A 24,100-nucleotide genomic window follows, 5' to 3' on the forward strand; every position below is an offset into this window, starting at 1 on the left:
GTGTAACTGCTTAAACATTGCACTGCATGTGAGTCTGTCTGCAAAAGGTGAATTACGAGTATGTTTCACAGCTAATCAAGGAAGCTTGCTTGTGTCTATAATAGGTCAGAGAATAATTTCCATATTTCAAGGTTATAGGCAATGATACTGGGACTGTGCGTGTGTGTGTATATATGTATATTTATAATATATATTACTCTGCTGTTTATTGACAGAACTGTGAACAAAATCCATGGTGGCCAGTGGCCTTCAACTCTGAGTAATAGTTTTAAACCACTTTTCAGGCGTGCACTGGTGTCCTGAAATAAAATGTTCTGGAGGGATGCATTTGAGTACAAACATGTTTGGAACGTTAAGTATAGACTAATTTCAGGAAGATTTTCCACCTAGGACTTCAGGAAAATGTTGGAAGGATTAGTTGGTGTTTAACACAAACCATCAATTAAGGTAAATACGCTTACAGACAGATTGTCCTGTCCGGCTTCTATCCTTTGTGTGTATTTCTGCCAGTTTTAAAAGAACTTGTGGATGCATAGGCTGTCATTGCGATTGAAGCAGTACCACCAGAAATCATGGGGGCAGTGTTGTGCAGTATAGCTGACGTGAGACCGGTGAAAGGAACAACAATGAAAATGCTACGATGTGCTTAAAGAGGTCATCGCCTGGAAATTGCACTTTTTAAAGTTAAAACGTGTGTTTTGGTGTTGGATGGAAGTGTTAACATTCCCGGAAGCCTTTCTTTTGAAGATGGTCAAATTTTTCCGTCTGGGCGCTTTGTTCGCTGCAAAACTGTCCACAAGGCTGAAGTCTTAAATGTGTGGGTTTTTTAAAAAAAATTTTTATTTGCCCCTGGGATTTTATCATCCTGGGGAGCTAATTGTGGTCTTTAGGCAGAACAGGCCTAAACACACCCCTCTTCTACGCCTAAATACACCTGCTGGTCCTGTCTCAGTCGGCGGTATCAACAAGTTGTGAGAAGAGATGTGGAAACAGCGATGCCATGTTTACTGCTCAGTTTTCTTTTGCCAAAACCAACACTGGGATGTTTTTGCCTTCATCAGCAGACCAAACTACCAGGGCCAGATAGATTACATTACTTTTTGTTGATAATGCTCCTGCATCTCTCCCGGCCTCGGTCTGCTTGTGCATCACGCAAACATTTGGTAAATATATCAAGTAAAGATGGCATCATCCCTGCTGCAGTTGGAAAGAGGGGCATTTGCAACTTTAAGCGGCTCACCATCAATGCAGTCGGTAAGTTTTGCTACTGATATAAAGTTACTTTTTGCCGTGACTGAGATGTGACTTAACCGGATTCAGATAATGCTAATGCTAAAGGGACAAACCTGAATGTTTAACCTAATGATGTGTACATATGAGCCCAGTGTTTCATTTGCTTATATCTATCTTTTGCTCTGCCGCATAAATGTTTGTAAAAGACTTCTCTACTTCTTATTTTTCATGTCTGCTACCACACAGTAAGTACAGTATTCATGGTGGTTGGTTTGTCATGATGCCGGTGTTTTCTTCCGACCACAACATGGCAGTTATCATTTAATCTAACATGGTGACCATCATGTAGTCTGATGCTGGCATCATTTCATCAGGGAAGATATGTATTTGTATATGAAAAAAATGACATCTTACTGCTTTTTCATTTCCAATAGCATCGGATTTGATCACTGAACCATTACCATTGACCATTAATTTCTCTATTTTCACGCAATGTGTAAAACGGGAGCTGTGCAGGAGAAATTTTACTGGTAACACTGGGCCGAAAAGAGCCTCCTGGAGGCTGAAGCTAGTTAACTGTGTTCCAGAGTCTGAAGTGTGTGTCGTCAATATTTACAAATATTGTTTCGTCACATTCACATCAAGTCAGATATTTATTACTTTTAGTTTGGGAGTGTGTGTGTGGGGTGGGGGGGGGGGGGGGGGGTCAAAACGTTGTCTGTGTATAGCAGCGTGTGAAATAAATTAGTGTGTTTTTTCATATTCCATGTTGTATATTTTGGCGTGTGGCTCCAGAACCATGAAATCCTACATTTAACCACAAATGACACCCAGAAAACTCAGCTACTGTGTCAATACAGCTACAGAATCAATAACGAAGAGTGAAAAATTACATTTTCATTTTATTACATTAAAATTGAGCATTGATTTTATTTCTGTACACTAATAATGAGCTGTTATTTTTACTTTAGCTTTAAATTTTACTTTCAAAAGACACAAAAATGTGTATATAGTAAAGTTTATAGTGTATATAGTAAAGCTTTATTTCTGAATTTTTTTTTGGGTTTGAAAGAAACTTACCTCCCATTTCCTCCAAAAGGTAAATGTACGTCATCCTTCTTATAAATGTTTCTTGAATTTTGTAATGAAAAATCATTTAAACACCCAGGTTCTACTACAGGATGTTGGATCAGACACGGGGGAGTTTGGAGCTTCATCCCTCCATCTGAGGACCTGAGAAATGAAAGACATTTTATTTTCTAAGCACAGTAATAAGTAATATCTTGCTGTGTCCATGTTTTCTTTCTATGAGTACAATTTCCACATGTGCAGCTTAACAAAAATAATAACAAAAGATGGTAGGTGATGCTGCATATATATAAAACACAGGTCTACTTAGGTTAGTAGAAAGCCTTATAAAGATGTTGCAGCCAAACTGTGACGCTTTACTCATACAAGATATTTAATTTCATGTTATTTATCTGTACAGTAACACGGGAGCACGGTTGCTAAAGGAACCAGAGATCTGTCATGTGGAAATCACGATATTTTCCAGACCCCTGGTTCAAATAGCACATCTAAACAGGCGAATTAAGATAAACACTGACTGTAAATAAGAGTAACTGCTTTGTGCAGTTCCGTGTCGTTAAAATGTGTGTGCACTTACCTGGCTGCCGGTAAGTTTGGTGTGGTGTGTCTGTAAGTTTGGCAGGGAAATATGACGCAGCGGTCAACATTAGTTGTTTTTTACATTTCTAACTTCAGATTTTTTTAATAAGTACATTTCTAGTTTAAAAAATGGTGCAACACAGAATAAAAGTGAGATGTATTAACATGAACGACATGCCTCGTTGTCAACATGCTATCTGACTTTACAACCAAGGTGATCAGACATTAAAATAACAACTTTACCATTCAGACAGTTTGTTGTAAACATGCTCCTTCCATCATCTCGGTATCTTCTCTCTCAGGCTCAGTCAGAATCAAACATAAATGTTTGATTTCAGAAAGCTGCTGTCGGTTAGCTCGCCATCATTTGCTGTTTTTAGCATTGGACGTGCTGGGCCCGCACCCCCTTTCCGGCGCTGGACTTCCAGTGATCAATGAACATGCACCTCACGAACATTTATTTAAACTAACACCTGTGTTTATCAAAATCTCACATGAAATCTCACGAGAAAAGTTTTAAGAATAAAGGGTCAGAAAAAGCACTTTTTAAATTTTTATTTGGTTTAATAAGTTTTAAACAGCCCTGCGATGGACTGGCGAGCTGTCCAGGGTGTACCCTGCCTGTCGCCCAAAGCCAGCTGGGATAGGCTCCAGCTTCCCTGCGACCCTGAATTGGAATAAGAGGTTCAGAAAATGAATGAATGAAGTTTTAAACAATTATTTAAAAACACTTCGAAAACAGTGGAGACATGAAAATAGCAGGTTATGACTCCTTTAATGGCCATCTAGACTGAAATGGGTTTCCTCCGCAGGGTGGCCGGGCTCACCCTTAGAGATAGGGTGAGGAGCTCAGTCATCCGGGAGGGGCTCAGAGTAGAGCCGCTGCTCCTCCGCATCGAGAGGAACCAGTTGAGGTGGCTCGGGCATCTGGTCAGGAGTTAATGACTGAAACACTTACTAATGTCTGTCATGTACTTTCTGAGAATAACCTGATAAAATCAGATTGAAAATACTTGAACAAAAGTCTCGAAAGCATTTGCACTGAGATAACACAGTGGAAAAGATCATCAGGTCTTTTCATTTGCTTGCCAACGTAAGCAGGGAGAAATGACTCTATTGGATAAAGTTAATCTTTAGGAACATGGAATTGGATCAACATTATGTGATAATGTTATTTGACGAATGTAAAATTAGCTCAACCAATCTAATGAAATTAAATCCGACCCAACCTTGGTAAACAAGTTGAATCAACCAGGTTGAATCATGTCAACCCAAACTTGCATGAAGTTGGTATGAACCAAAGTTATCTAATTAAATGTCTTTAGTTTTAGCAAGACATACTGTCAACATTATTTTTATTCTGCTTTTGTTCGTCTTCGTGTGTCACAGCTGAAGCCTTTGTATAGTCATGTCAACAGCTAGGGTTGTCCAGTTTTTGTATGACAGGAATATGCTGAGCTTCGCCCTGTAAGGGTGTCTGTGTTCAGGATCGTTGAGGACAGGTGACCACAGGAAGTTGTTTGCCAGGGCTTTTCCACTAGTGTGTGTTTGTGTGTGTGTGTGTGTGTGTGTGTGTGTGTGTGTGTGTGTGTGTGTGTGTGTGTGTGTGTGTGTTTGTGTGTGTGTGTGTGTGTGCCCAGCTTAGGACTGTCTCACCACAGGAACTTACTCTTTGGGTACACACACACACAAAAATTCCCACATTCGTGCATCACCTATATACACACATACATGTGTCACATTGATGTAGTGATGCTGTTAAGTGAATTTCTGGTGACAAGTTGAGCTCATTTTTTTTCATATCAAGTTTTATGAAAAGGACCAATATAAAAGGCTGCTTCAGTGATTCATTATTTTGAGTGGTCCATCTGAAATGCTCCATCTTTTCCTGGTCATGGCAGACGTGCCTTTTTATTTTGATAGGCAACTTAACTAGTGGGAAAGTGCCACACTTATGCTCTAAATGAGCTCAACCAAGACTCTGTTTTCGATATTAATCAAGCAGGCATTTCAAGCTGAAGGAATTCTGTTGCTTTTGGCGTTGGGCCAGATGTAGCGCTGCTTCTCAACACCACTCGCTGTAAAATGACATGCTAAGTGTGTGTCTTGTTTTCTCTGACTTTGGGGTCCTAGCAATGAGGCAATCTGTCTAGTGGCCATGCAGCAGCCAGTAGACATGGAATGTACTGAGTTAGTTAAATAAACTAAGTTTTTTAAAAGCCACAAAACTTTAAATGTCCTTAAATGTGGCTTTTCATGACCAAATTAACTCATTTTTGTTTGTTGCTGATCTTTGAGTAATTTGTTTACAGCACTTTTTATGAAGAATGTTTATCAGTATGTTCTTGTGAACTGCTTAAGATGCAATGTGAGGAAGTGACATGCAGCACCTTGACAGCTGCTCATACAACAAAATAAAAACAGAAACAGACTGAAGGTATACTTGTTTTTAAATATTGATCTTTTCTACTTGTTTAAAACATCAGTGTCCTTTAGAAATTAATGTTCAAAGCTGTAATATGTGAATAACCACTAGGGGCAATGTAGGGACCCTAAGAGCACAAGTTCAACAGTTAAAATGACTAAAAGTTTAGAAGGCAAGACAAGATCCCTCAGCATGTCCTGGGTCTTCCCCGGGGTCTCCTCCAGGTGGGACCTGCCCGGAAGGCAGGAGGCATCCTGACCAGATGCCTGAGTCACCTCAACTAGTTCCTCTCAATGTGGAAGAACAGTGGCTCTACTCTGAGCCCTTCCCAGACAATGAAGCTCCTCACCCTATCTCTAAGGGAGAACCCGGCCATCCTGCGGAGGAAACTCATTTCAGCAGTCTGTATACGAGATCTCGTTCTTTCAGTCACGACCCATAGCTCATGACCATAGGTGATGGTAGGAACATTGATCAACAGGGAGATCAACATCAAGAGCTTTGCCTTCTGGCTCAGTTCCTTCTTCATCACGACAGACTGGCGCAGAGTCCATATTCCTGCAGATGCTGCACCGATCCCCCTGTCGATCTCATGCTAAATTCTAACCCTAACCCTTGTGAGCAAAACTCTGATATATTTAAACTCCTCCGCTTTGGGCAGGACCTCACTCCCGACACGGAGAGCACAGTCCACCCTATTCCGGCTGAGAACCATGGTCTCAGATTTGGAGGTGCGGATTCTCATCCCAGCTGCTTCACAATCTACTGCGAATCGCCCAAGCGAGAGCTGGAGATCATGACTAGATGAAGCCAACAGGACCATGTCATCCGTAAAAGGCAGAGACCCAATCCTGAGGTCACTAACCTGGATCCCTTCAACACCTAGGCTGCGCCTAGAAATTCTGTCCATAAATGTTATGAACAGAATTGGTGATGGACAGCCTTGGCAGAGTCCAGCCCTCACTGAAAACAAATGCGACTTACTACCGACAATGTGGACCAAGCTCTGACACCTGTCGTACAGGGATTGGACAGCTCGTACAAGCGGTCCGGTACCCCATACTCCCGGAGTACCTCACACAGGAGTCCCCGGGGGACACAGTCAAATGCCTTTTCCAAGTCCAAAAAGTACATGTAAACTAGTTGGGCAAACTCCAACGCCCCCTCCTGGACACCAAGGAGGCTATAGAACTGGTCAACTATTCCGCAACTGGGACAAAAACCGCACTGCTGCTCCTCAATCCAAGATTTGACTATCCAGTGGATCCTCTTCTCCAGGACCCTTGAATAGACCTTACCAGGGAGGCTGAGTTGTGTGATCCCCCTGTAGTTGGAGCACACCCTCTGGTCTCCCCTCTTGAAAAGGGGCCACCACCTTAGTCTGCCAGTCCAGAGGCAGTCCCCAATGTCCACGTAATGCTGCAGAGGCGTGTCACCCAGGACAGCCCCACAGCATCCAGAGTCTTGAATAACTACGAGCTGATCTCATCCACTCATGGGGCCTTGTCACCAAGGAGCTACTTAACCACCTCAGTGACCTCAGCCCCAGAGACAGAGTCCACCCCTGAGTCCCCCAGCTCTGCTTCCTCATTGGAAGATGTGTTGGTAGGATTGAGTAGGTCTTTGAAGTATTCCCTCCACTGACCCACAACGTCCCGAGTTGAGGTCAGCAGCTCCCTATCTCCACTGTACACAGTGCTGTTGGAGCACTGCTTTCCCCTCCTGAGTCACCAGATGATGGACAAGAATCGCCACAAACCTGTCCAGAAGTCATTATCCATGGCTTTGCCAAAGTCCTCCCAAGCCTGAGTTTTTGCCTTGGTGCCAGCCTACCAGAGCCTCAAGAGTCCCACAGGCAAAGAAGGCTCGATAGGACTCCTCCAGCTTGACAGCACCCCTCACTGCAGGTGTCCACCAATGAGTTGTGGGATTACCACCACGACAGACACCTACAACCTTATGGCCACAGCTCCATTTGGCTGCGTCAACAATAGAGGCATGGAAGACAGACCACTCAGATTCAATGTCCCCCAACCATGTCCCTGTCACTTGGGACATGGTTGAAGCTTGCTCTGATGGGACTCAGCCAGACATTCCCAGCAGACCTTCACGACACGTTTGGGCCTGCCAGACCTGACTGGCTTCCTCCCCCACCATCTGAGCCAACTCACTACCAGGTGGTGATCAGTTGACAGCTTTGCCCCCCTTTTTAACCCAAGTGTCCAAGGCAATTGGCCGCAGCTCCAATGATATGACTACAAAGTCAATCATAAAAATGCTGCCCAAGGAGTCCTTATACCAGGTGTACATATGGACACTCTTGTGTTCAAACATGGTGTTTGTTATAAACAATCTATAAAGAGCACAGAAGTCAAATAACTTAACACCATTTGGGTTCAGAGGGGGGGATCATCCCACTCATTCACTCCCCTCCAGGTCTCACTGTTTTGCCAACTTGAGCATTGAAGTCCCCCAGCAGAACAAGAGGGACAGAGGGAGCACCTTCCAACACTCCCTCCAAGGACTTCAGAAAGGGTGGGTACTCTGAACTGCTGTTCGGTGCATAAGCACAGACATAGTCAGGGCCTGTCCCCCCACCCAAAGGCAGAGGAAAGCTACCCTTTCATCACTGGGGTAAACCCCAACACACAGACACCAAGCCGGGGGCCAAGAAGAATGCCCACTCACACTCAGCGCCTCTCATCGTGAGCAACTCCAAAGTGGAAGAAGGTCCAGCAATTCTTGAGGGTACTGGTTCCAGAGCCCAAGCCATGCGTAGAGGCGAGTCCAATCATATCTAGCTGGAACTGCTCTACCTCGCGCACAAGCTCAGGCTACTTCCCAGCCAGAGAGGTGACATTCCACGTCCATAGAGCCAGTTTCTGAAGCCGAGGGTCAGATTGCCAGGTTCCCCACCTCTTGCTGCTGCCCAGCTCACATTGTACCCAACCCCTACTGTTATGCCCATAGATGGTGAGCCCACGGGAAGTGGGGCTCATGTAACACTTTCGGGCTGAGCCCGACAGGGCCCAACAGGCTAAGGCCCAGCCATCAGATGCTCGCGCTCGTGCCCTGCCCCCTGACCTACAGTAAAACTGTAATGGACATGCAACTTATGTTTCACCCTTATTTTGTTAAAATTCTTTGTAATAATGCATAGTCTGGAGTGGGAAGAAGCCGGGGATCAAAATGATGGAATTTACATCGTAGTATTTTTTTGTTTCCTGTTTTCAGTTGTTAAGGAACTTTTGTAAATGTGGGAATTGAAATATTAACAAAGGATAATCATTCAGTGTGACTATGGGGACAACTCGCATCAACAGGAGTCTCATTCCCGTGCATTTCAGTTTGAGTTTGACATTATGTCAAAATACTCTGAGTAGCTACCTTAGCTTCTGTACTGGATCAAGTAGGTGGGAGCAGGTGATTTACTGTGGCGACCCTTTGTGAAAGGGATGAAGCCAAAATAGGAGGAAGATTCTGTGTAGGTACCTTTCCTGCTGTGTGCGTGTTATTTCATAATATACTGCTTCGTTATTTAACCATGTAATTTATCTTTTGACACGAGGAACTAATGGCTTCCTAAAAACTTGACTTCAAACCATGTCACAAGGTGAGATTATTAGCTCTACTTCATAATAAATTTGTCCCTTTTTTAAAAAAAAAACAAAAACGGATTATTACTCAAAAGCTACAAATTTATGCTGCTTTTGAGACCATAAATCATAGCTGCAGAACAGTGTATTCCCATGAACAGAGGGGCATTTATCTAGTGAAAGATTGCACCTGTGCTCATTGCAGAGTGGAAATCTTTGGCAGAAAGCCTCTCTCTTTGTGATGAGCCTACTAACTTGCGACTGGTTGTTTGGAATCTAAAGGAATTTCAGGTATGTTGACAATCTCTGCTACCATTGACAAATTTCTGTCCTCAGGCTGGGAAAACACGCCATCATACACACTCATGCACATAATGGAAACTCACAAGAGGCACACATTGGCTCGGCAGGGCTGTCATCATCAGCTTGTCAGCGTACCGCACCTGTGAATCGTAACAAGACCCCGTGGCTTGCAGCACTCTCATAGCTGCCTGACAGACTCAAGAGATCAATTTCCTCCAGCAGAGAGAGCATCAGGAATGGGGAAAGGTTTGCCTCACATTTCAACCAAGAAGCACAATTTAAATTTTAAATTAAAACATATAGTTATCACCGACTTTATTAGGTCCACCTGTTCAACACAAATGTCGAATCAGCTGTCGGGGTCAGCCATCTTGGGTACTTTAGAATTAGATTACGATTCAAGGAAATATGATTTGAATAGTAAACGATTGGGTACAGTTACATGAAGTTTTTTAATAATTCGGAATTAACGTATTCTCCTACAAGTTTACATGATGATGATAAAAGATTTACATGTCCTCACTTAATTCCTCTTTAGAGAGGCGGTTTGGAAAGTGTTCTTATTGGACAAAGGGTGCACGTGTCGTATGACGTATACCGGAAATAAAGTTGGCTCCCTGCTTTTCATCTTTTCAGTTGTAACTCATAAAAACTCTAATTTCCAGTTTTGCTGCTATTATTATAAATTTAAAGCGCCAGATCAACACGAGTGTACTACTTCACTTTTTGCAGCAACTGAGAAGAAGAAGAAAAATAGACCACCAAACACGGGAAGCAAAACAACGCGCGTCATTGGGACAGGACAAGGTAACAAGCATGTGCAGAACGACCGGAATTAACTTAGAGTGGAATGAAGGTTTACATGACAGAGGAATTAAATAATTCGGAATTGAAATGCGAATTAAACAGCCACTTACATCGGAATTGAGTTTAATTCCAAATGGAAATTTGCATTATGAATTAAGTGTTTACATGGTCATTTTTTATCAGTTTAAAGCGGAATGAACTTTTATTCGGAATTAAAACTCCCATGTAAACGCACGGATTATCAGGATTTTCAATGCATTGTTTTTCTCCATTAAGTTTTTTTTTTTTCATCATTTGAGCCGCTACATAATTCTATCAAAACTTCTGCCTTGTTCTCGCTCCAGATTTCATTAAGCATTTCTCCCAGTTAAATGCACATATGTTTTGGTTGTGTTTACAGCATGCCTTGTGTTGTCGTCAGCTTCAGAAACTAAACCAAATCCACTTCAAGTTTAACAACAAAATCTTGTAAAATATTACATGATGAAAAAATCTGATAAAATGTTATGACACTATAAGATTGTCACAAAGACATTCTATGTATCGCATATTTGCAAAACGGGAGAGACAAGAGACCAAGTAGGTTAATGATTTCTGGGATCAAAATCAGGCTTCTCCAGTTTAAAATAAAAAGCTCAAGTCAGGCTTATAAAAACAAAACTTACTAAATGTTAGATTTTACTACCCCCCCCCCCCCCCCCCCCACCACCACCACCACCACCCTTTGAAAGTTATATAAAAAGATTGAAATTTGATTAATAAAATGATTCATTAATAAAATGCTTTAAGAACAAGAGGTTCACATTAAACTGTAATTTTCTTTATTTCGTAAAACACTTCAATAGAAATACGTTTTTAAAAGTAAATAAGAACACCTTTAGAATTTTGTCCTTTTTCATCCACATTTTTCATTTCTAAATCACTTTTTTTTTTAAATTTTTTTTTTCTTTTATAAAGTACCTTTTGCCACCTGTGATGGACTGGGAACCTGTCCGTGCTGTACCTGCTACTTGCCTGCTAATTTATCTGATAGGTTCCAGCTTCCCTGCAAGCCTCAATTGAAACAAACGGTATATAGAAAATAAATTGAATGAATTAATTAACTTTCACTACAAGCTAGCAGCTAGTTGAATGTCTTCTTCTACTACTTGGGCTACAGTTAGCTGAAGAAGAACTTGTGCATTACTGCCAACAAGTGGTAGGAATCTGCATTGGCACAGTTTCTTGTGGATAAGATATATTTTGTTTTCACTAAGGTCCTTTATGTGGTGCCTGAGGCCTGAGCATCGGTCAAGAATCTCTACACTAGAAGTCGCTTCTTTGACTAGCTTCAGTTTTGTTCCAAATGAACAAACATCTTACATGAATGCCGCCCTTTAATGCCACAGCCTACCTGAGTACTGTTGCTTACCATTTCCGTCCATTTTATGGGCGGTATAGCATCTTCAGTTAGATACCTCGAGCTCAAATCCTCTCCAACTGCTTTCCTGAACATGACGATGAGTTCACTGTACTGGATTAACTTCCACAGTCACCTGATCTCAATCCAATAGATCACCTTTGGAATGTGATGGATTGGGAGATTATTGTCATGAATGCGCAGCAACTGTGTGATGCTTCATGCCAATATGGAGCTAAATCTCTGAGAAATGTTTACAACACCTTGTTAAATCTGACACCAAGAATTTAAGGCAGTTTTAGATGACTTGCACAGAAATCCAACAACAAAAGACCACTCTGTAAGGTTCCCCCTAGACCTAGGTTTTACTCTCTCTGCGCATGTTAGCATTTGCTAGCGTCCTCCACCTCTCCACAGCTGTGCCCAGAAAGACCCAAAATAGAAACAAATATCTGGTACATCAATGATAAAGTCCACATAGACCATGATGTTGTTACAAAGTTGATTATATGTCCATTGCGCTGTGTCTTGCACTCAAATATTAAGATTTTATAGCGTGTAGCCATGAGTAGAAGGCGACATTCTGAGCAAATTGAAAACATTTGCCACATATTTCTCCTCTCTAAAGCGGAATGGGGTATCTGGGTTTCCACTAAAGATTACTGTAGTAAAAACAATGATTCTCTAATGTAGGCGCTTTAGACATTTTACAGATAATAAATCTTTTTAGCACTGCGCAGCTCTCTTTAGTTTCAGTCTTTTAGTTTCTGTGACATACCCAAGGCATCACTGAGTTTGAGCCAAAGATAGGGGGAAATCTGTTTTTAATGGAGCTGAATGGCACATAGCCTGATCATATCTTTTCCTTCCACAGCTTTGTTCCACATGGTCTCACTCCCTCCACTCACCTCATCTCTTTAGCTTACATTGGAGGGGTGACATGGGAGACATATATAGTCATGTCCCAGTGGAATTCCTCTTGACTCTTCACTGACATGAAGGTCAGCTCTGGTTTGGAAGTAATACATACGCTTTCATGTCTCTGTGGGGTACATTGTGTGTACGTGCATTATAATGCATGTACTGTCCCACAGTGACAGTTATGTTTGAAGATTTCCCTTTCAAATGTCTCTTTCCTTGTGCCGTCATTTGGATAATTTGGGTAACAATGGCACTAGTCACATAGAGGGTTACATCACATTTATAAAAGGAGAAGTTGACTTCAAACTGTGAATAGGGAAATGTACTACCTGAAGCCCTGTTCACTGTAAAATGCAATGCTTCCACTGAAAGAGGGTTTTTGTTTTTTTGTGTTCTGGTAAAGTCGTAGCTTGCAGAAAGGTTTCCAATCATCTAAAAACCTGTTTGTGTTACAGTAAGCAATGATGGTATAAAAAACACACAACAACCTCATTTTGCAAGTGAGGACTAAACTGGTGATCCAGCAAAAGTTTCAGAAGTAGGTGTTCAATTATTGTTTAGTTGGCTGTCTTCAGGCTCAAACATCTTGTAAATTAGCATCTAGCTAGTGCAGCATTTAGAGGCAGCAGAAGTAAGAAGATGCGATACAAAACAAAACAGAAATTTAAAGAATTTGTAAATGTATAGTAAATGTTTTTATCTTCTGAGAAAACTTTAAAATATCAACATAAAAAATTTTAAATGGACTTGCATCACAATAATTTAATGGCAATGTTAAACTGAAAACACCCACTGGAAGGATCGCGAGGATATACAGGTGTACATGCACAAGGACATTCAAGTTTTGGGGAAAAATCTTTTCTAATAAATGATATAAAATCTTGACATATACATGACCACTTGTTTTATCTGATACCTGATAACCAGACTTTTACAGTTATTTGGTGTGCATGTGAACAGGCTCAGAGAGTGTTAGAAACATCTGGAACACGATACCACCTGTAATGGGAGAACGCACCACATACACTCAAACTGTCTTCAACCAACCAAACCTGTTCTTTTCACAGATAAATAGATGCTTAACATCATAGTTGGCTGTACGCTGTACTAGTCTTTTTTTAACTGATGTACGGCTTACTGTATGGTGCAGTCTGCAGAAATAAACTTTATATAAAATGCATAAAATATGATATATGAATAGTTTATTTCACATGGTACAGCTGTTTGACATGGACTTGAGGGTAGCATGGATTTATGGGTGTGTTATGACTGCACATTGAAATGATTTAATGAATTGTGATCACATACCAAATATTTTGCTGGTAATTATGTTGATTCTTAAACTATGTGAGAATCCGATTGTGTTGAAGCATAAAATCTGTGAAGAAGTAGCACAAATGTCGACAGAAAAGTATAAAGCATATGAAGTTAGCTGTAAATCCTGTGGAGGTTTCCATCCTACATTTTCTTGCTTCAGATATGTTGCAGTAATAAGTCATTCTTGAATGAGCTGGCATTAAGAACTGATTCTTTGTCGTGAACCAGAAGAACTGATTCCTCTTAAGTGGCTGAATATTTAGTATGAAGGGGACTTTGTTTTGATGGGTACACCATGCAGCAAAGTTCAAACACTGCAAAAAATCAGCCTTAAAAAAAACAAGAAAAAAAAAAAACAAAAATTAGGTAAATGCTGCTTAAAATAAGCTAAATTATCTACCAACAGAACAAGAAAATTTGGCTTGCCAAGACTTCCCAAAACAAGTAAAAGTACTCTTAAAACAAGAGGAATTCTCTGGCATAAAAATGAAGAATTATCTTACCTTTTATAAAAAAAAATAAATAAATAAAAAAGCATGTGTGCTCAATTTCAGATTTTTAATCTTTCTTAGATTTCAGTTTTTGCAGTGTACAATGAAAGACCTGGATCATACCACTATGTAAGAAAGGAAGGCACCGACTTAGTATGAAGATATATGTAAAGCCAGATTTAAATTACAAATATGTCAGGAAAAGCTGTTGTTTCATAATATTCAGACTTTGGCATTTGATTTGCTTGGTATGGTTCTGTGTTGGTTCATATTTTGATCAGAGATGTAAACATAACTATATTTTCTTATGGAAAAATACACAGAAATAAGGTTATGATTGAATAATTATTTAACCAACATATAAGCTACTCATATTTGCTAGACTGAACTGCTGTAAAATTGAAGCTCTCAGTGAAACTAAATGGAGAGCCATTTGGGAGTCAAAAGAGCTGACTCTTCTGAGGTGAACAGAGTCAAAAGAGCCAGTTCTTTGAAAAGAGATGAACTTCCCACCATTAATACTTGCAATAACTTGTTTGGGGGTTAAATTAAAATGTAAGAATAAAAGTAAACCTTGACAGATATCAATCGTATTGAGCATTTTGTTAACTTATGGACTTCATGCATTTATGACTTTTTGAAATTCTGAGTCTTTTTCCTAGATTGTGCACTGGTGAGCATGTTAAGTTTCTCATTGTCTAAAGAGAGTTTAATACCATTTTATACTGTTGTAGCATTACATTCCACTGTTTTGGGGACAATGACGCCTTTCATCCATTTTTTTTAAAAACAGTTCTTCGTCACAAATAGGAAAGTTAATATTTGTTTGCGTCAGTGACATGCGCTAACGTCGTAGCTACTATTTTGATGCTAATGATATTTGATGTTATCTATCAGAGGCATGTGATATCTGGTGGAAAAACACAAATATAAAGCTATTTTGTTCAGATTTAATTTTAGTTTATGGGTGAACACGAAGTTTCAATTTTCCAGCACGATAATATCCTGACCGAGGTGACTGACCCACTTCCCTCCTTGCATTGTGTGCAAACAGTGTTTGGCCAACGCTATAAGCACTAAATGTCTGCTATTCTCTCCACAGTATGTAAACTGTTTCTATATAATTCAGTCTGTCCGTGATTGCACACACACACATGCGGCCACATGTGCAATGCACCTTCCCAAAACACACACATAATTGCCACCGCATCACACATCCACACGCTAAATGCCATGTGGTATAGTGAGCTGTCAGACCGCACTAATTCCTCTTTTTATGTGTGTCTGTCCTACTGTGCAGCAGAGGGATCAGGATTGCCTTTCAGGATAACAACTGAAGCTCTAAGCCCTTAGTGTGTGTGTGTGTGTGTGTGCGCGCTTGTGTGTGGATCTGGGTGAACAACAATTGGCCGCTAAGCTGTAAAGAGCCTTGCAGCCATGGTGTCGCCAGCAAATATCCACTGGCTGTCAGCAACGGACTGACTTTGCGTGTGTGTGTGCGTGCGTACACGCGTGCAGATGAGCCAACTTCCTGTGGTGGATTGAAGTTAAGTGCTGCTATTAGACTTAGGCCTCCAGTTGGGCTTCATTATCTGGGAGAAAGACTTGATTACACCGAAGGATACACACACGTGTGCAAGAATACACATGCATTTGTGATCATCTGTGCACATGCACGCCTGCAGGTCCAGCTTTTACATGTGCATGGACTTGCCTGCTGCTTGCATGCTTGTCCCTCTTTTTGCAGACACACAAACACCCTCCATCTTTCTCACACCCACTAAGCTTTTATGACAGATGCACTCTCTGGTTTCTCTCTTTCTCCCTCTATTTGCTGTAATCTTCTTGCTTACGGCATAACAGTAGTTCAGCTGTCACTGAGACAGAGCGAGTTGCATAAGTCTTAGATTTCTGACTTGTAGAGTGCCACATTTATGCTCACAAAGCTGTAAATTAACCGTAATCTGTCTCTTATGTGAACTTTAAGCTTAATGCAATTGCAAATTTTGTCATTTTCTTTGCTTTTTTTTTTTTTTCTGCAGAAGACTAAGTGGAAAGTAAAACCACAGTCAGGTGGTGGTGTTGGTGGTAGTGGTGGTGGTGTGCGCTTCAGCTTCAAGCTCGACATGCATGCATCTGTCAGCCGCCCACTCCAGCAAACAAGAATAAGTTCAGTTTCTTAGAAAACCTTTCCACTGGTAGAAGCAAAGATGGCTGTGATGACCTCTTTTCTTTTGCACCCGCCTCTCTTGTATCACTTGTAAATTTAATAAAGTGAGTTTCCATCTGAAGTCACAGGGAGCTGATTTGATTTTAATTGAATGTACCATTTCTGGATAAAGTAAACAGGATCAGGCTATTTTTAAAGACATCCTGGGTGTGTATTTAAAATAATCTGGGCTAAATTGAGCTTTTAGGTAGGTTATATAAAAAATTCAATATATTAATATATGGAAATAATATATATAAATTTTTAGAAACAAGCATTCAGTGTTCATAGCGGCAGAAAAGACAAGTTAAGCTTTCAGGCATTACATGAATGTTCAGGTTCATATATATCTGGTCTATTTTCTATTTTATTTTACCGATCTTTTTTTTTTTTTTTATTCTCTTGTATGCGTTCTCTTAGCGTGGCCTTTTTGGAAACTTGTCATGCACCAAAAGCCCACTTATTTTATGTTACTTTGATGATCCACTTTGATGTTACTTTATCAAAGTGGATCTTTGCATAAATGTCTTTACAAATGTTCAGATAGACCTTGTGGTTGCAAAGATGTGCTAAAGGTCTAAAATAGACAGCGGTCAAAGGGTTGAGGGGAAAAAAATGGCCTCTGTAAGTTGGAGATGGAAATACTTAGTAAAGTTGTGCAAATTATGCAGTATTTCAAAACACCCATTTTTGAAAAAAGTTTCTTTAAAATTACAGAGAACTACTGCAAGTTTCAGTACTCACACTTTTGCACTTCATACATGTGATTTTGAAGTGTTCAAATTCCTACACAATAAAATTCTGGAAACAAGATTAAATATGCTCTTGCACAACATTTTAAACAGTTTGAGTTTTCTATTTTTGCATCAGTTTAACTTCACTCTTAACCGTATCACAGAAAGATGTGTGATAGTTATTCCTGTGAAAACCTCTTCATAAATGTAATCTAACATCATCTTTGTGCATTAAATCTCATTTTCCACTTTGGAGGAAGTTGAAGTGTATGTGCTTACACTGCATGAAATCCTGCTTTATTCTTAATATTAGTTTTTGCAGGGTGGTGCACGACTCGTCACAACCCTGCAACCCCGCTCCCTTCGGCTCTCGCAGTGCTGTTTGATTGCTTAAGCCTGGCCGTCAGACAGACAGACAATGGCTCCATGAAGAATAGCCTTGCTTCCTTCCTGTCTTCCTGTGCTGCGTTCTGCCTTGGTGAGCAGGGTGAATAGGCTGCTCTGCCCCACAGCCGCCATGAACCGCAGGGGCCACGGTGGCTAAAACCAACAAAGAGAGCCGTTCTGGGGCTTTTTTTTTCCTTCTTCTTCTTCCAATTCACATCCCGTCCTCCTGTTTCTCTCTGCTGCCAAATTACTGCGACTGCTGGGTGGACAAACGATCTTTGCAGCAGACTTTTTTTTCTTTTTTTTCATTTTTAAACATGCTTATGGATCAAATGCATCTTTCTTAGATGAGTTTTCCAATGAATTTTGTTGTAGAGATATGTTTCAAGAGTTCCAGTCAAATAAAATATAATTCATCAAACGTATGTTTTTGAAATGGTCCCTAAATGCATCTTTGGATGTTAATGAGATTTAAAGATGTGCAAAAATTATGAACTCATCTTGTTCCTAAAAGAACATGTTTCCTTTTTTATTGCACCTCATGCAAATTTTTTTTATTCAACACTGCAGAGTGCCCTCCCTATCCCCTCACCAACAACACAACCATCTCCCTATGGGAATACCAAGTAGGAGCAGGTAGTGGAGAGGAGCGTTAGGGAGCCAAAACAACCCCCCCTCGACTATTGAGAACAGGATGAATGCATGCCGGGCTGAATATGGGGGTAAACTGTTAGGTCTTTGTCATTCAAAGTGATGCTTTTAACCCCTTGCGCTCCCTCTTCCTAACAACCTAACCCCCTCCTTTCCTCACTCACCCTTCCCCTCTTCATTCACAGCTGGGACAATGGAGGGAGAGAGGAGGGCTGCGACTGGAAAGATTAAGACTAAACACAAGATCAACACTGCCTTTTCTGTCTCTAATGGGATTCTGCCTGCTATGTTTCCATCTCCCTGACCACTTTCTGAAGAAAAAAAAAAATAGGCGAAAGTTGATAATTATGTAAAACAACCACCCTCATCAGTCAAAGGCTGGGGATGAATAACAAACAAGTGAGAGCAGGTTGGGCCTCAGCGCGTCAATCATGGCTGTGAATGCATACCGTGCTGCAAACACGTCCGTATGCTGTCAACAAGTGTCAGGAGCTTTATGTTTCAGGCTTAGGTTTCGCCTGCAGGGACATTCAAAACCAAGGAATTCCTGAACAAACCTTTGATTAAAAAAAAAAAAGGGCTTAGTATCTGCAGGATTTGGAGGACCGCGTTTGAAGCCAACACGAAGCCAAACCGAAGTGTAATAGCAGGCTTACGTGAAGGCGTAAAACGCAGGTGAAGATTTTGATTTATAAGATGAAAAAGAATCTACTGTCACAATTGTGTACTCGACTTTACAGAGGTCTCGTTTTGCTTAAGTGCCTCGTTCAGGTGGGCTTTGATGCGTCCTTCTGACCTCTTTTCATCCTTTTCAACATTAATTGGACAATGTTGAATCAAAACGCCTCAGGAAGAAGTCAACAAGGACGGTTGAAAGCAGATTTTGAGAAGTGTAATCTAAAATGGAAAAAACTTCCAACATATATGGCTTCGATTCTACATTACATTTAATTCTTTAGACAATCCTGAACCTTTCACAGATTTTGCAGTGTGCCATCTTCACTAATCGCTCAATGTTCCCTTTACTACGACTTGTGTACTTGTAGAATGATTTCATGTTTGTCCTAAAAGTCTTTATTTTGTTTTAATTTTGAGGAAAGGATGAAAATTTTCCAGTTTGTGCTATGTGCCATCTTCATCAATTCTTCACCAGCAACACATAAACAGATAATTCTCTTTAGTACGACTCCAGAAGTATTAAAAAATAGACCTTATGGTTGAAAAGAGGCCTCAAAATTAATGAAACGATGCAGAAAAAAGGGGGAAAAAATACTCAATTCAAGGAAGTTTAATTTCAAACGTTAATATATTTGTATTCTAATCCATAGTGAGCTTTTCATCCAGCTTTGACACTCCTACAGGTCATCTCAAATCTGCAGAGGTGACATTTTAACAATCTCAAAATAAATATTTTTCATTATAAAATAATAAAACCTTCAAATAAATATAGAATTTTTTTTTTTTAAACTTTACACTAAACGTTGGAATTAGAAAATAAAATTTTCATTTAAGGACACTGTACAATTTACAAGTCGAAGGGATAAGAACTTTTCCTTTGTAAATTACATAAAAATGATTGAGATACATTCCAGTGAATGTAAAAAGGAAAAAAAAAAAAAGTAGGAATGAAAGCTTACCAAGTCTTATAAATGCAGATTCATCAAGGTGCCTCTCATGGCAAAAAAACTTTTCACAGTTGAAGTCTTATTCTATGTACAAAAATAAACATCTGTCAAGCTCGTTTTCTAATGTACACACACGTTTCAATGACTATGTTGCATACAGTTAGTAACGGGAGTCTGCTTTTAGAATATAAGTCATGTTAAAGGTTTAAAAACAAGGCTATGTGTTTGGACTCTATTAGCAATGACAACATCAGGGCACTTGAGTGAAAAGGACAAAACAGTGGCTGAATACTTCTTCATACCTTTTTAAAATGTAGAGCGCTTGTTTTGGTTTACCTTTCAAGTGAAACTCCTAATGCTAAGGTAAGTGAACGCACCTCCAGTGCCTTTTAGTAGTAATGTTTTTGTCAACCTGCCTTGCACGTTAAATATCCAAGGCCTTCCCCGGCAGATAAGATGGACTTGAAGACACAAGCGCAACTCTTCTAATATTTCGTTCTAAATCACACAGCTCTACGTTTCTCAGTTCAGTCAGTGTGGCATGTGTCCCACCTTCTTCAACGAAACAAAAGTCTACGTTGGCTTGCAATCGTCCTCGTAGTGGATTCGGTTGGGGTTTCTGCACCGGCAGCCAGGCCGTGTGACTCGGTCGTAGCAGCTCTGGCACATTGCCACACATCCTTTACCTGGGAGGTAGCATAACAGACAGGGAAAGAACACCGCGATCACCGACACGATGCTCCAGCGGACGCAGCGTTGGGTTTGCGAGCACGAGAACGGCTTGTCCGCGCAGGTGTCCTCGTCGTCGCTGGAGCAGTGGTAGAAGAGTGCTTTGATGCAGCAGACGCATGTCCCGTACTCCACCACGTTCTCTGCTGAGCACACGCACCGCCGGCCGCACGTCCAACAGGTTGGGAGCATCCGCTGGCGGCTGCACTCTTGACACTTACACCGACCGCAGTCCTCACACTTGTTGGCGTGTTTGTCTTTATTCTTGGAGGTCCTGCTGCCTGGCACGGCCAGCACCGCCCTGCACTCGTTGTTCAGGGGTTTCAGCTCCTCTGAATTCAGCTCCGAGCGTTTCGGTTGGACTCTTATTATCTGGTCGCTGCTTGCTGGGCTGATTAGAAGCCTCTGGCCTGATGAAGCACTGCCCACACTGGTCCTGATGCTGCTCTGGGAATCCTCGGCACTGAAGGACTGCAGCCCACCCTCCCTGGATGAGGTGGAAGTAATTGGGCTTCGATGCTGAGTCGATGAATTCAGGTTGCGGAGATTGGTCTCCTGCTGTCCACTTGCCCTTGAACCAGCTGGAGTAACAAAGTCGCTCTTTTGTGTCTGCGTACCTGGAGACCTTGGAGCAAGTGTAGGCCCTTCCGTATACTTGTTACTACTCCCAGTTATCCTAATCTGATCCAGAGATAGCACTGGAGAAACATGCTGGGGCTGCCCACTGCTCAGGCCAGGATCTGGCGGACCATCGATGGTCTGCAGGGGGCGCGGTTGTGGTCTCCCTTCGTCATGCAGTGTGCTCGACGATCCAGTCGATAATGGCGACCAGCCAAGATGCCCTCCTCCCCCGTCGCTGTCGTTCTGACTTCTGGAATCCATCTCGGGACTGAAGGGCCACTCTGGCTGGCAGGGGACACATCTGAAGTCCTGAAAACAAAACGCAGAGTTTATACCTGTAAAAGACCCGGCATGCAAATGATGCAATGCAAATTAGCACTGATAACCGTGCTGGCTGGTATGGAAATAAGCGCCCTGAGCAAAGATGGAACCGTTTGATTACACATCCTTAGGCACGAGTCGGTTTTGGCCTTTCAGATTCAGGCTTACTCCGACTTGAGAGGGAGTCTCTAGAGCCACCGCTACAGAGGGTCGTTGTGTACTGTCTGAAACAGGAAAGTTTGTTTGCCCAAGGCTGGAGCGAGTTCCACAGCCAGGCTTTATTCGAGCTGAGACACTTTCCAGCAGGTTGTTTGTGAAAACTTCCTGTTCCCCTGTATGTATAGCACAACAATAACTAACCCTAACCCAAGAGATGAAAAATCACTCATAGCGCTTGTTTACTCAAGCAATAATATCCCCACTAGGCCTTTGTTACCACTCATGTATACTTCCTGAAATCTTTCCACCTCAAAAGGCCTCCCCCTGAAGACATGCTTAGCTTATCTGTGGGTGACTAAGATAAAATAAACTATCTGAATATGTCCTCCAGTGGAGAATGGGGTTAAGATTTCTTCTCTTTAAAAGTGTGCATGCAGGAGATCAAAGGTCACGTATTTAACATTGGTTTATTGAGTGTTAGAAGGAAGTGGGACACTAAACCAAAAGACCGATGCAGGTCAGAGAGATAGCGCTACCATGGAAAGCTGAAGAAACAAGCAAGAAGCGAGGGGCAAAGGAACTGAGGTTTAGGCAACATCCTGAACTTATCGCAGCAAAGGAAAAACTCAAGAGTGTGTGCTGTCATTTTTCCTGATTAGATTGCAAATGCTATCTTCTAAAGGGGGGTGTGAGCAACCCCTCTTCAGTAACAATACATGAGGAGCTTTTGCTTGTTGCATGACAAATGGCCAGCAGCTACTTGCCCTTTTTCCACCATTTTTTTTTAATTCAGCTGAAAAGTAGACGATAAACATGACAGAAGTTTGAAAAAGTGGATGTTAAGTGTGAGAGATGAGCAGTGCTGGGGTTGGGGAGGAAAAAGGAGGGGGGAGGAAGCATCTGTGAGCATCCGTGATGGCTCTTATGGTTTTATGAGCTGCTTTAGGGGCTTGAAAGCACGCTCAGATCCTAGCCTATCAGAGGCCCCCTCGTCTATTCAGAGGGTTTGAGAGCAGGCCATGTTGGCCTCGGTTGGTGGGGGGGCTGTGCATGAACCGAGGGAACTAGAGTAAGCAAAGAAATTGTCAAGTTGTGCATTAAAAACAGGCAACTATGGCGGTTTAATACATCCACTATATAGGAAGTGGGAACAAAAAGGGGGGAAATAAATGTCATAAAAGTTGAGGGTGGGTAACTGTATGCAGGTATGAGCACACATGCATTTCCTCTTTAAAGAAAACAACGAACTTCAGTGAAAAAACTATTGTTAAATGCAAAAATGAAAGAAAAATACAAGAATTTCTAGGTTAAATAAAAATTGTTATGGCTAAAAATGTTTGAACAACCCTTGCTCTGTTAATACAATAACATTATGACGTAAAACAAAGTGAGTCTTGGTGTCCATAACTATGTAAATATACCGGAAAGGTGCAGAGATGATGCGTTTACGGACTAACTGCAGCCAACAAATGCGCATTAAAAAAACAAAACAAAAACAAACTTTTATATTTAATGTGTGCTGCAAAAATCCTCACACTCACCGTGCTTTCGACACTTTAGCTCCCGTTTTGGTAAAGTAACTCCAAGCTGGTTGCCAGTTTAATCTACTCTCCCAACAGTTCAGTCGGGAAACCCGTCGGTAAAATCCATTGATAAAAGTTTCCAGCAGCTCTTAAGACGTAAATCCCATGTTTGTGCGCGAGAGCACGAGGCGTCAAAGCAGGCGAAAACTTGAGTCTGCGACCATCCCGGAGGAAACTCTGCTCATCTCTAAGAGGAGAGGAAGAAAAGGCAAAAGTCCAGATCAGAAGTAGTTTTTGACTCTGTTTTTATTCGACAGACTCCCGAAGGGTTGCAAGCACTTTTTCTCATGTATGTTCTCTCTCTCTCTCTCTCTCTCTCTCTCTCTCTCTATTTCTCTATTTCTCTCTTTCCGGAGAGGAGGTCGGGATTTGGGCTGTACATGGCGTAAAGCTGAAGGGGGGGACAGGGTGCTTGTTGTTGCAGCGGATATCTCGCATCCGGTGCTCGGCCATTGGCTGCTGAACAGCGGCCATTCACACCCCATCCCGCCGCTGGTCAGCTGCTGGCCTCCAACTTCTACGTTTCTTATCGCTGGTGACCCACTTTTTATTTTAATTTATTTTTAAACAGTTTGGGTTTATGCTCTGAGACAGATACACACATGTTAATGACTACTTTTAAAAAACATTACATAATACACTCTTCTGACGAGCAATAAGAAATTCCAAGTTTAAAGCTAATATTTTTAATTACTTAAATTATAAATCACAAAGGGAGCATTTAAAGCCCCCAGCGTGATTTAATGGAGGAAAACAAACATAATAAATGGAATAAAATGGTGAATTTGCATCATAAAATCTCTACATGTGATATGATAGCTAATTTTCTGCAATGACAAACTTAAAGAAACTTATAATTCAAAGGGAAAACACGAAGCAAAGAGAGTAAGCTGGATAAATACATGACATAATGTGATTAGC

The 24,100-nt window shown here is 41.3% G+C and overlaps 1 protein-coding gene across 1 annotated transcript; it reads right to left on the bottom strand.

Moving 5' to 3' along the window:
* Nucleotides 1-19,658: 19,658 nt before the first annotated feature.
* Nucleotides 19,659-23,407, bottom strand: spry2 (sprouty RTK signaling antagonist 2). Its single transcript, XM_079264044.1, has 2 exons — nt 23,138-23,407; nt 19,659-21,425 (listed from the first exon to the last, which is right to left on the bottom strand). Exon 2 carries the CDS (start codon nt 21,375-21,377, stop codon nt 20,340-20,342), a length of 1,038 nt encoding a protein of 345 aa, XP_079120170.1. The 5' UTR covers nt 21,378-21,425; nt 23,138-23,407; the 3' UTR covers nt 19,659-20,339.
* Between the last annotated feature and the right edge of the window lie 693 nt (nt 23,408-24,100).

The sequence above is a fragment of the Telmatherina bonti genome, assembly GCF_933228915.1.
Source record: "Telmatherina bonti genome assembly, chromosome: 24".
NCBI classification, from domain to species: Eukaryota; Metazoa; Chordata; class Actinopteri; order Atheriniformes; family Telmatherinidae; genus Telmatherina; species Telmatherina bonti.